The 13,184-nt window shown below is 39.7% G+C and overlaps 1 protein-coding gene across 1 annotated transcript in view; it reads right to left on the reverse strand.

The window, feature by feature from the left end:
• Positions 1-13,184, reverse strand: part of ANO6 (anoctamin 6) — a 71,201-nt gene that overhangs the window by 9,869 nt on the left and 48,148 nt on the right. The window contains exons 8-17 of the mRNA XM_005480536.4: positions 12,758-12,892; positions 11,366-11,471; positions 10,083-10,143; positions 6,638-6,783; positions 5,135-5,212; positions 3,452-3,677; positions 2,405-2,574; positions 1,763-1,860; positions 1,001-1,131; positions 1-206 (exon numbers count right to left, since the gene is read on the reverse strand). Coding sequence (XP_005480593.1) covers positions 1-206; positions 1,001-1,131; positions 1,763-1,860; positions 2,405-2,574; positions 3,452-3,677; positions 5,135-5,212; positions 6,638-6,783; positions 10,083-10,143; positions 11,366-11,471; positions 12,758-12,892 — 1,357 coding nt within the window. The remainder of the gene's footprint in view (positions 207-1,000; positions 1,132-1,762; positions 1,861-2,404; positions 2,575-3,451; positions 3,678-5,134; positions 5,213-6,637; positions 6,784-10,082; positions 10,144-11,365; positions 11,472-12,757; positions 12,893-13,184) is intronic.

Below are 13,184 nucleotides of genomic sequence, written 5' to 3' on the forward strand. Positions count from 1 at the left end.
ATTTGTGACCACGGCCAGAATGGCGATGCCCTGCAGGATGGGCTGCCAGGCTCCGATGTCCTGTGCCTTCTGCGGCACCATGCGCCTGAACTGCGTGGTCAGCTTCCACGCATCCAGCCGGATTTCCAGCATGTTGTTCATGAGAGCCAGCAGGGGAGCCAGAGGGAACGACGCCACAAACAGGGTCACAAAGCCAAACTGAATAACTGTGAAAGGGAGAGGTTACATGCATTGGTGAGGCTTTCATTTCCTGGAGATAAGCAAGTGCAGGCATGTATGGTTTTATACTCCAAATTCAGATGGAAGAAACAGGAAAGCGTAGCTGGGTTCCTCGTGACTCTTTTGGATGAGAAAATAGTAGCACAACAGTACCGGAGAAACTTGCTAGGTGAAGGCAACAGGAAAATATTACAAATCACAACACAGCATGAGGAACTATTCTGGGTATTCAAATATCCATTTCTTTCTGACATCTTTATCATGAAGACCTGGAAATCTCATGACTATCTGTCTCTGTACTGAACTGGAAGGCCCAAACCAACAATCATCATACTGGTGTCTGGGTACTGCCTTAAGCACACTGGCAATGTTGTCACAGAGTGGCAACAAACCAGCCACACCTGCCAGCTCCCAGGTTACCAGCAACGAGCCCTGGTGGCCGCAGAGCTCCAGCAGAGCAGCGTGACACAGGGCTCTGCTGTGCAGCACCAGAACGTGACAGGGCTCTGCCCTTTGAATGCATTTCTCACAAGATGAGGCAAGGAAGCAGCAGCACTCCTCCTTGTACAGTCATATGCTGCTTCCTAGTTATAAAATGGATTAAGGCTTAGCTGCTTAATAAAGCTTGTAAAACCATCTGTAATGGCTCAATCAAAACTTGTCTCAGAAAACATTAATGTCTCCTCTGCCCACCATATTCCACATTGCTTGTGTGAAGATTTTCTTTAGAACATGTTTGTATCCAGCAGTGGTAGTGAAGCCAGATTAAACTGTTCCTTACCCATTTCAAGATACTCATAAAATAGTCCAAGTTTTCCAATGGGTTGGAGGTGGTAGTCATGCTCCCAACGGGGAACAACTTTTTCTGATCTAGCAGCTGCAGAATATCTTCCAATTAGATTCTTCACCAAACTATCAGACAGGGAGAAAAGGAACACTAACATTGGTAAAAGAACCTAAGAATTCCAGTAAATGCAAAAAAAAATTTGGCATTTCTGCTTTTACATTTCTGCTGCAGATTTAAACAATGGATTTATTTATTTATGAAATATTCAAAACTTTCTTTCTAAGAAAGGCAACTTTTGTTGCCTTACCCTTCAAGTGGGTTTTTACAAGCCATAAATAAGAGTGTAAATATACCAGAATCACAGTGATTTATATCTACTAAATGAGTTTAAATAGTAACTTATACATGACTTTTAAAATCTTGATGTATAACAACAAATCATTCCAATAAATATTAAGCAAGTCTTCAGTTTAATATTGTCATAGCTTTTATTACCTCAGTTTTGAATATGCAACCTGAAACACATCAAGTTTGACGTGCAGAGGAAGGAAGAATTTCTGATTAGAATTAAAATCACTTAAAACAACAGAGACAGCAGCCCAGACTACCCGACCAAAAAAGACTCTGAAGACAAGCCTTATTCTTTCAGAACACAATATGCACTTACCAAACTCAGTGACCAAATGCCTGAAGGCATCAAGCAAAACAGTGTTTTTCAACTATGAAAGAGCAGATTACTTAATAGTTTGAACTTACGGAACAAGCACTTCCTGAATGTTGTTCCAGATAGCTTTCCCTCCCACTATGATGGCAAGCTGCGTTGTGAGCTCCAGGAGACATCCACCTGGATCACACTGAAGGTTGCGAGAGACAGGAAAATTTTTTTGAGGTTGGGTAACTTTTCAAGCATGCATGAAACATTTAAAATTATGCATCCCTGATTTATTAAAATAACATTACTGAAAGCATTCAAAGAAGACTGTCTAGGCAAACTTTTCCAGTAAGATATGCAAAAGCCAAATCCAGGACACATATGGATGTGGATTGACCAGTGGAAGAGTGAAATACCAGGTGAAGTCATGCAGGTCTGTGCCATCACCAGGTCAGGGTCACCCAGCCAAACAGGAATGCTTCCATTGATATTCTCTTTTTTCTGTGTGCCCAGTCACAGATTGTAGGACTATGGTAAAACACAGTTTTCTGGGTATGTGCAATACACTTCTAAGCCCAACTGGTCTTGTGCCATACTCTTTCATGCTAGGGGTTTGTAAGGAGGTAATTACCTTGAGAGGCAGTCACTTTTAAACCCTAAGGTTAAATATGTACAACTATGTTTTACTTTATACACTCCAAACTGCAGCACATTACCTGGACTAATTATACATTCTACATTCTTACCTCTTCATTGCGATACTTTCCCAGCCAATAAACTGGGCTTCCAGGGTGACCCACAAATTTACCCTTAAAGAAGGCTATGTAGAAGCATGAAGAATAGTAGTTGACAAACTGGAACAAGAACATCTTTGTGGTCAGACTGTTTTCATAATCAGTCTGTGTCCTTGGAAGTTCTGCAATGAAAAATCGTAAATAAATTTTAAAACACCAACCCAATCTACAAGTAACCTACAAGCTGTTCCAGAGCCTCAGCTGCAAAGTATCTGTAAGCCTCATATTCCTTTATATGACTGAGAGCATTATATTAGATTGTACCTAATCCCCATGTATACTGTAACCATTATACAATTCTAAAACTGTATGGGCTGTAAAAAGAAAAGAACTTGTTCCCTGACAATAAAGAAAGAGAAGAAGCAAAGATTCTAATAACTCAGGGGAAGAAAAAGCACCCAAATCCAACCGACTCGACAAAGATGAAAATGTAACACTTTGAACTAATGAAACAGTATTAAGTGAAAACACCAAACTACTACATGCATCTAAAGTAAAATAGCTACTTTGATGTTGATGGCCTGGATATAGAGAATAATATTATTTGTTACTGTTTATCTGTTTAAGAACATCAGAGTGGTATGTAGCTTTGGAATGGTGATCTTAGTTCACTTATTTACAAGAAAATAGCTATTTTCCCCATAAACAAAGGCTAACATAATTGAATGTGTTATGCCTTACTGATTTGATTTCATAAAGCTTGGTTGTTGTAGTAATTTTCTTTGTTTTGTATGTTTCACAAGCACAAAACTGTAAACAATCCATCTTTCATGCTGCCTATGTAAGGCCTTTTCAGGCAAAGAGCTGAATATCATATTTCTCTGATATTGAGAAAATCTATATTAGAAAATTTCTAGGTGGTATCGTGTGATTTTGTGGGAAAATTCTGGAAGATGTGGTACAGGTGTTCACCTACTGCAATACCTACTATACATATAAAAGCTATTTTTCCTAGCTGTTTTACCCCACGTTTCCACCTGAGGTAGAGCAGCAGCATACCAAAGTCGGTGATCAGGATTGCCACTTTCTCGTAGACGGTGTTGAGAATCATGATGACAACGAAGCTGATGAGGGAGGCGGTCACTGACGTGGCCGTCTGCGGGGTCAGGTACTTGCGGAGCGCCTCCGTCCCGTTGACATGCTGCGACAGCTTTGAGGAGAACGCCAGGAAAACTGAGAGCCTGTAGACAATGATTCCAACAACTGAAGCAATAATCAAAAGGATCTGCCAAGGGAATGCAAGAAAATATGTTCATGTTCAACCACTGGTGTTAGGAAAAAGTGAGTTCAAAACGCTTTTTACGATAGGCAAAAGGAAAGTAATTTTGTGCCTGTCATTCCATTGCAAGAGGATGATCAAATAAGATACAAAGCAATAAATAGAGAATCCATGAAAGAAGCATTTTTTTCATGTAACATAGTAAATCTGCAGGAAAGAAAAGAGATGGTCTGTTTTATGACTAAGAACAAGGGTTTTTACTGATGTAAGCCAATATAAAAAGAAGTGTAATCAAATCCTGCACCTCGAGGCATGTGATGGGAGAAAACTCTTCATATTGGACAATTGGCAGGATGGCAAATGTACTAGTGAGTCTACATTGATTATGGAGGGGGCTGCACTTTCTCTTCCACATGATACTATTACTGACTACAGACCCCCTCAAAGGAAAAGAAAAAATTTAAGCCAAGTCATGTAGTCTGCAGGAATTGCAGTAATGATCCAGGCACCGCATCTTGCTTGCCATCTCCTCTTTCTGTGTCTCTTCCTGCTTTTATTTTTTGCTAGTTCTCTAGCTGTTGTTCACTTTAAGGTCCACAGGCTGTATATCTTTTTTTCACTATCTCAGCAAATTGCCATGAGCTACCTTCCCTGACCCAGCACACACTAACTGTGCAGGAACACAAGTGACAAACCCAGAACAAATCTCTTCCCTGCAACACAGAGTCTGCCCTATTTAAATCCAACTGCAAATGGTTATTTCTTCCTTTGTGTTTAAAATGTGCCAATGCTGAAGCTCTCCTGGGCTGCCAGATACCACTGTATCTCCTCTCTGCATCCTTTCACTGAGAATGAGGTCTTTTCCAGCTGCTATATGTGCTACAGATGAGGAGCATGCTGAAACACAGAGCTTTTCAAGGCAATCTCTCTAGGCCCGCTCATTGTGTTATATATTGTGTCATGGTTGACTGGACTGCTTTCAAGGTTTAGTTTTAATTAAAGTAGCAGCTCTGGAAGATTAAAGAGCTCCCAGCTTTGCTCTGTTAAGTGAAACACAAAACCTGAAAGAGGTCATGGACTGTGAGACACAATATGGAAGAACACAGCTGGAACAAATCAGACAGAAACCAGCAAGGAGGAGAGCATATAAACCAAGGTCTTCCCCTTACTGCCCCCCTAAAAGCAAAGGCATTTGTCTTAAAATAATGAAGGAAAAATCAATGGACCACCTTCACAAGCATAACTCACAAGCTACAGCTGCAGGATATTTTGATTCTGTATGCTAATGACTACTGGGTGACCACAGCTACCTTCTCCATGTGGGTCCGTACCTTATGGGCTTGATTTATGCATGAGATGGAAATCCAGCTGAACCTGCTCCATTCTCATTTTTTGTTCAGTTCATGAGTACAGTAACTAGAAAAGAGAATTTATGAGGGGAAAGAATAAGAGAAGAACTTTACCCAGAAGAAGATGGCACTTGTACAGAAAGTCATCCGCACACACTTCCCACATGCAGTGTATGGCACATGTTCTTCTTGCTGTAAAAGATCAGGAAACAGATCAAGGAAGCACACAATCCTCTTTCATTTTTTTTGTGTGTTCCAATTGAACTCTTTATTATACTGAGGGAAGAAAAAAAGGAAAAAAGTACCTTCTTTTGGTTTCCTGGAAACTCAACATATATTCACAATTTCAGAAGTCTTGCCTGATTACAGGTGTCTTTTTTGCTGCCCCTTCTAAGACAAAAATGACTTCCATAGAGGTAGAGGGTCCTCAGATCTTATTGACTTCAGCCATTACAGAGTACATACTCCTTTTGAATGGACCCATCCTTCTTGGCTGATCATGGCATCCAAAGTCATTATCTTTCAAACTTCAATGGCTAAATTTAGCAGGCACTAAAAATTTTGGTCCTTGATCTCTGTATTTCTCAATGTATTCCATATGAACAATGGGATGGCTTCCCCAAGGAAAATGACTACCTCAATGTGGTACTGTGAAAATTCACTGAGTCTTTAAAGAATCTCTGAGGATCAAAATAAAATATTTTAGCATATTCTTCACTCTTTGAACTGTCTGGAAGGAACTTTCTAGCTATGACTTTATATATTCAAGGTGGCATAGGTTTACAAGCTTTTTGATAGCACAAGATATAAAAAGAAGATCTGTATAGGATAGTTTCAACTATGGCAGTTAATTTTGAAACTTTTCAAGTGCCTCTAATAAACATCACTATAACGCGGATAGAATGTGAAAGCAGTGCAAATGATTAGACAAAAGACAGAGTAATTTATTGACAGAGAATAATAAAAAGTGAAACTGAACTTGAGTAAGCTGCCAAAGCTAAAGCTACTGAAATGTATAATAAATAAAAATCTAAACTAAGATCCTCATAAATATGAATCCTCTGTCATTGAAATGAGGCTTATCCTTGTCTCTGCAAATTTGTTGTTATTAATCATAATTTCATCCATATGCACTTAGCAACAATAGCTATTTATACATGTTTCAAACAGAAACATCTTTGGTTAAAAAACATTCCTGGCATAATATACAATAATGCATTGTTTCCCTTTATTCACCCTTTTTTTCCTGATGCATTTCTAGGTAAAGATAGCAAGTACTCTGTGATCTTGGCCTCTGGCAGCAACAATTAATAATTTCTTGGAGGATTTAATAAAGTAGACTTAGTCTTCTAAGCTGGGGATGATGCCTACCTCTGTTTACTTAAGACAGAGGAACCTCAGCAGGGCAATGTCCTCAAACAGGCAACGTGTTACTTTAAAGTGCTTTCAGTTAGATTTCAATTTCCTCTCCCTGCAGCTGTACTTTATCAAGTCACTCTTTTCAGACCAGCTTACCAATTTGAGGCACTGCTGATTCATAAAGCTCCAGTCCTGAGTCACTCTTTTCATGGTGTCTGCTCACAGCATGCCTACACCAGTTGTCAAAATATTCCTTACCTGAGTGATTTCATTCATCACTACGTGAGTGCAGCGAGCTTCGTATTCTGGGCGAACTTGCTCCTCTTGCTCTAAGTACTCAACTGTGTCCCATTCATACTCCAGCTCAGCCTGCCGTCGCTTCCAGAACTCCAAAAAAAAGGTAACTACCCAAAGGATAGACAAAGTGAGCAATACCACGTGAGTACTGGATACTGTTTGCCCCCTCTGGGCTATAACACATGGCTCAGTATTCCACACAGCTTTTCACAGACATGGAATAAAACCTTTATTGGCTAATGCAATGGGTGAAAGCAACTGGATCTACTCCTATAGGCAATTATGAAGATGGATGTATATGTACTTTAATATGAGAAACCTGAGGTAAACAGTGGTGTAAGCACATGCTAAAGAATGTCTATACTTTATTTATGTATTTTCTTTCTGCCTGATGCTAAAATATGAGCACTTTGGATTTTATATTACAGACTGCTTTGAAAAAGTTTAACATGGGATACTTAAGAAACTAAATTGTTTGGATATGTGAAGACAAAATGCTGGAAGGTGCACACTTCTAGAAAAATTAAACTCTGTATCTGAAAAATTGTTACAGGGAAGAGCTCATGCTCATTCAAACTGCAATTTTTGTGTAGAGAAGTTATCAGTTTGCAGGCTACAAAACCAATGTTTGTTCAGGTAAAACTGCTTAAATACAGCTGTCTTTTCTGCTCTGCTAGCACAAACCTGAAGAGACTGCAGCTCTTTCATATGGCATGGAGCTTAGAAACTCCCTGGGCTGGGCCAGCTGTTTCCCTGCACTGTGCTCCTGCAGCTGGAAGTGCTGAGGATCAGGTACACAGATGCCTAAGTGGTAATGGTTAAACATGAATCCAGCCAAACTCATGACCTTGTCCCAAGACATTACACAGGCAGATCTGGCAGCAGAGGCAATGACAAAGCCAGGTGGGAAGGCTGGGAGGAACTCAGGATGCTGGTGCTCCCTGGCACACACCTGGATGCTTCATTCTTGAAGAGGGTGCAGTCTCAGATTAAATGAGTGGTGTGGCTCTGCAGCACTGTTTCCAGGACAAACCCAATCACTGCACTTTCATTGCTCTCATTGTCTGGGAGTAATTAACCCTACAATTTGGGGTTTTTTTCCTAGTTTGGCTCTTCATTCTGAATGATGAAACCTCAGCAGCATGCAGTTACAAGTCTGAACATTAAAGGTTATGTCTAAAATCAGGTGTGGTTGAAAAATCCCAAACTGAAACATTTAAAAGCCAGGAAACTCCATGGGCTGGGCTGTGAGATGACCTTGGCATCTGCAAATGCAAAACTCCAGAAAACCCTGCTCCCCTGATTCCTCAGGGGCCGCTTTCACAAGGACTTCCCCACCCCTTCATGCTTGGAAGCAGCAAGGACACTGCAAGCAGAGGACCAGATTCTCATCTGCTTTCTCTTGCAGAGCAAGGACATTAGTCTTCCATAAAACTTTAATTGCTGCCCAGCCCAAATCACAGGAATCTACAGGCTACACTGATTTGTTCCAGCTGCAAATTCAGCTGCTGCTGGAGAGCCCAGAAGTGCAGGGACTCCTTCTGTGATGATAGCCTCACATGCTAACTGTGACAGAAGGGCACATAACACAGGGACAGCTCTCCCCTATTAGCTGTGTTGTGTGTTTCAGAGCAGGAAAGGAGCTCCTGCTGGATTTGCCATTTTCCTTTTATTTTGAAGCAAGACTGTTTCAACAGTGGAAACACATGACATTTCAGAATCAGGAGACCAGAGCAGGCATTTCATGTCATTTTGAATGGTGTCCCCTTTTGTGTGTTCCCCAACACTGCCCTTCAGGCTGGCCCAGGTATTCTGCCTCTGAAGCTGTGCCACCAAGGTCTGACAAGAAGTGCCTCCATTAGAGAACATTTCTGGGCTTAACTGGCCTTCCTCAGGGAGGGGACCCAGGAATGGCAGCAAGTGAAGCAGAAGCTGCCTCTTGCTCATGACCTCTGCCAATCTAGTCTCACCAGCAAAGGGAGAATTGGCAGAGCATCAATGTATAAAAAGGGCTAACTCCTGAGGCCAAATTCCCTGGTGTTTTATAGTGCTTTAGGATTTTTGAAGGGAATACACACAAGAAAATATGCTCTTATTAGAAATACATTGATGCTAATGATGCAATAATATATCTAAGATTCTAGTATTAATTTTAATTGTTTTGGACAAGGAGGTCTAAAAAAGTAATAGAGCAAGATGAAAATTACAGCTGGAATTACACCAGGACCATGGGTCATTTGGATGCAGTACAATTTTGGCTGAATTTCTGTAATATAATTCACCTCTTTATATAGTGGACTTAACAACAAGAATACTAATAGACCTTGCAGCCATCTCTATAACCATGAAGCTTAACTTTGTAATTATTGCTCCTGGAACCATTCTTCAAAACAGGAAGCACAATTTTAATTAAAAACCAAATTGCCCATAAATTAACTCTTGACGTGATGGGAGAAGATTACATTAGTATCAAACTTCTAATAACTTTTAATTCAGTGAATGCCCTGCTGGTATTTTGACTTCAGCATATGTTTAGGAAAAAAACTTTCTTCTGAAGTTATACATTTAATCTTCCATTTCTTTAAAGGAAGAGTTATTTTGAAGCACTTTAGGTCATCATAGGGAAATAAAAATACAATATGTTTTACAAAGAAAGAAAATTTTTCATTCTTGTCAGCCTATATAGTAATTCAAAATATTACATGAGATACATTCTCTATAGCACCTGGTATGCAGACCTAACATGGAACTTAACTTCCACAATTACTGGATAAGACATTGCAATAAAAGCCAATTAACAAAGTTGCTAATATGAATAAAATAATTTTTTTCTAGAGAAATAAACCTTGCCTAATCCCTTGAATATAGCACCAAGTGTTTTCACCTGTGGGAAACATCTTGATTTCGTATATATTTTCTCTGCTAAAAGATAAATCTAGTGCTTATAACCTACAACGCTTTTTACAATCAGCTTCTTAACTAAAGACAGAAGGAAAAAATTCCTGGGAAATATAACAAATGACTATTTTTCAATTGCATTGTGCAGTTACAGAGCTGTTAATAGCACAAGCATCTCCATAAGTCTTTGGGAAAAAACCCAGCTCCTCTGACAGATATACTTAAGCATGTGGCTGGCTCCTGCTGGATGAACATGTAGCAGTATTAACCACCTTTCTCAGATTTTTCTTCAAGTCATCAAAACAGAACAGATACGGACGACTAATTAAGACTACAATTTTTTGTTTGTTTGTGATGAGTTCCTGTGAATGTGCTTGTTTTCTATGGAACTACTTTCCAGTGAATTCCTAGGTGCTAGCAAATAAAGTCAGTGCAAATTTATCTTTGGCTGATGCTGGAGGCTTGGCCAAAATTAGATAACAAACCACAGTTGTTGAAACTGACTTACCCCATATTCCCATAAATACTGCAAACACCAGTGTTCCATAGCTATCAAATATACAGAGTTTCTGGAAAAGTGGAAAAGAAAAAAAAAAGTCTTAAAATATGACTGACCATCTTTTATTCTTCTACAGCAACCCAGAACAGACCTCAGAAGCTGCTTACTGAAAATGTTAATTTTCAGTTTTTGTGTAGTTTCATAAACAACCCTTGTGGATAGTGTTTCCTCAATTTCTGTCCATGCACACCACTCTCCAGTAAGTAAAGGAAATTAAATGCAAAGTTCAGAATTAAAAATAAAAGCCATATATGCATTATGAGTGATAGTAAAATGGAGTGCTATCAAACTTCCTTCCATCTGGTGCTTACTAAGAGGAAAAACAGTGCTTCTGGTCTGGGAACTCAAGATAGAATTATGGATTTTTAGTACAGCCACTAAGGCCATGGGCACATCTGGTTCTCATAAGCAGGATAACAAATAAGTTAGTTAGTAAAACCACACTGATGAAATACCTTTGTGGTCACTATCTCCCTTTTTTTCCCATTATAGTCTTTTCCCTGCAATCTTATTTCTTTTACAATGTAAGTGTGCTGATGCAGCACATTAAAGTTGGGCAAAATATTTTTGATGAATAGCTGAAAAATTGCAGTTTTGGGACTGAATCTACAGAGAGGAATGATGAAAGGCTAACATTAGCTTAGTGAGACAAGGTAATGGGGGAAGAAAGTGAGGTTCCTTTTGACAGGAATAAAGAGCAGGCAACAGGACATGGCTGTGTGACAGCTTCTGTCATAGCCAACACCAGCCTCCCCTTGTACCCATCTTCTCCTTGGCAACACGGATCAAATTCAAGGCAGGGATCCAGATAACTTCTTCATGCAGGGAGGAGGCAGAAATTAGAAATGTCAAAACAAGCTTTAAATGTTTCCTTCGAAAAATTGATTCCGAGTTACTGGATCAAGGCTTTAACTGAATCTTTCCTTCCCTCAAAAAAAAGTACCCCCAAATGAAACCAATTTTCAATTGAAATAATTTTATTCTCCTATCAAATATTGGTAGCAATGTGAAATAAAAAAGACTAAATTTTTCATCTTAGATCAAGTTGGAGCAATTAATGTTGTTGTTGTTACTTTCTGAAGTTGAGTCACTGTATCAAAAGGAACAACTATTTGCACATCTTTAGCAGTTCTGCAGGATGCTGATGGAGGACCAACGTTGTTTTATATGTAGTTCTAGGGAAAGTGCAACTAAAGATCAAAAGCATGTCTAGAAGCTGTAAATGGAGTTACCTTGGATGATTCACAAGTGATGGTGAGGTTCCAGTAGGTACATGCTCTATCACACTGAGGGCACATTATGATATTACCTCCTATGTTGGGGTCACATACTTCTTGGCTAAAAACAAAACTAGTCAGTCACTCACCAACACTAAATAATTCTTTAGTCCTTTTTCACACATGAAGACAGTGCAATAATCTCAGGGAATTAGGGAATAATTTACCAGTGATCTCCACTGAAGAATTCCACCCCTTGCCCTGGCAACATATCCCCATTTTCATTCATAGTCCTTGTCTCAAAAATGGATGACACATGATGAAAATAATTTCCATCCCTTGTGTGTGGTGATAATTCTCAAAACTGCCCACACTAAAAATAAAACTCTTAAATAAAGCTCTTTAAAGATTCAGCTCTCTTCAGTAGGAAGCCCACAGCTGCATGCTCATGCTTGCTATTGCAGCAAGTCTAAAGGGAGAAGGAAGGGCAGCACTGCCCAGCAGAACAAGGAATAGCTGCAGAGCCCCAGGGGCTTCCTAGTCCCTGTGGTCTCCTAAACAGGATCAGACTGGAAATTGTGCAGAGGGGAGCTGCTGCAAGGATGGGTTTACAGATGTATCTCCTGAGAGATGGCAAAAGAGCTGCCATCTCACACATGCTAACCCAGTGTGGTGGAGGCCAAAGGTAATGTAATTACTTCCTACCTTACATCAGGGGGGTGAACACCAGGGAGGCAGCTGAGCTACTTAAATGAATTATAATTCTGGCAAAAACCTAAATGGGTATAAATTGGGCACAGGAGTGGAGCTGTGGAATAGCCCTTCAGCATGGAATGTGAGCACCCTTCCAGGAGGGATATACAACTGGATGGTCTGTAGGTCCTTTGACACAATGCCATCATTTTTTTTTCCCTGGGTCATTTGGTCATGATTGAATTTTGCTGTGTTCTGATGAGAGCATCTGTGTCATGGCTATGCCCTGCCTTCCAAGGTATCCTAAGCAGCTGAAGGCCCCTGTGCTGTTGCTCTTCCTATATTTTTCCAAATTAGAGGAAAGAAACTTTTAACAACATTGGGTATCCAGTGTAAGGATTACCACAGTGAAAATTATGTATTATGCCAATTCGTATTGACTTCTGATTGTCACTCTTTTCTTTGTGTTTCTACACCAGGTATGGTGAACCTCATGCAAAACAGAAATAAAATTATGAAATAGAAAACTCCCAGATGTCTGTCACTGTAATGGTCCATGGATATCCATTATTTATCTAATATTTTATGCCTTTGCTTCAAATTCACCATGGCAGTTGTTCTTTGCTTCCTTTATTAAGCAATGTCTTGCAAGCCCTGTACTGTCCCCCTGTGTACAGGACTGACCAAAATTGTATGTGGTATTAAACCAGGTACCTCCATGTGCAGTTGTCCCTTGTCAGGTATCCATAGAGAAAACAGCCAACTCCTACAACTGCAGCCACAGTCAGCATATTTGTGTAAAAGCCCAGCCAAGCAAAGTAGATGCCAATTTTCTCTCCATAATATTTCCTGTGGAGGAGAAAAGTGCTGTGTTTTTTTTTTTTTTCTGAAATGCAAGTAAATTTGCATTTCTGTTTCAAATGGCTCTTCAATTCACACATTTTATGCCAACCCTTATTGTCATAGTCCTCTGGTTTCAAGTTTGGGGTAGAATAGTATTGCATGCTTTTGTAAAAGGATAGAAATAGTGGGGGGGGGGAGGAAAAAGAGAAAAGATCATGGCTTACAAAGAAAAATTTTAAGTGGTTGCCTTTTCATAAATCAGCTCATCATGAAACCAATCTCAAATTATGCTCCTGTG

Source organism: Zonotrichia albicollis, chromosome 4, assembly GCF_047830755.1.
Source record: "Zonotrichia albicollis isolate bZonAlb1 chromosome 4, bZonAlb1.hap1, whole genome shotgun sequence".
Classification (NCBI taxonomy): Eukaryota; Metazoa; Chordata; class Aves; order Passeriformes; family Passerellidae; genus Zonotrichia; species Zonotrichia albicollis.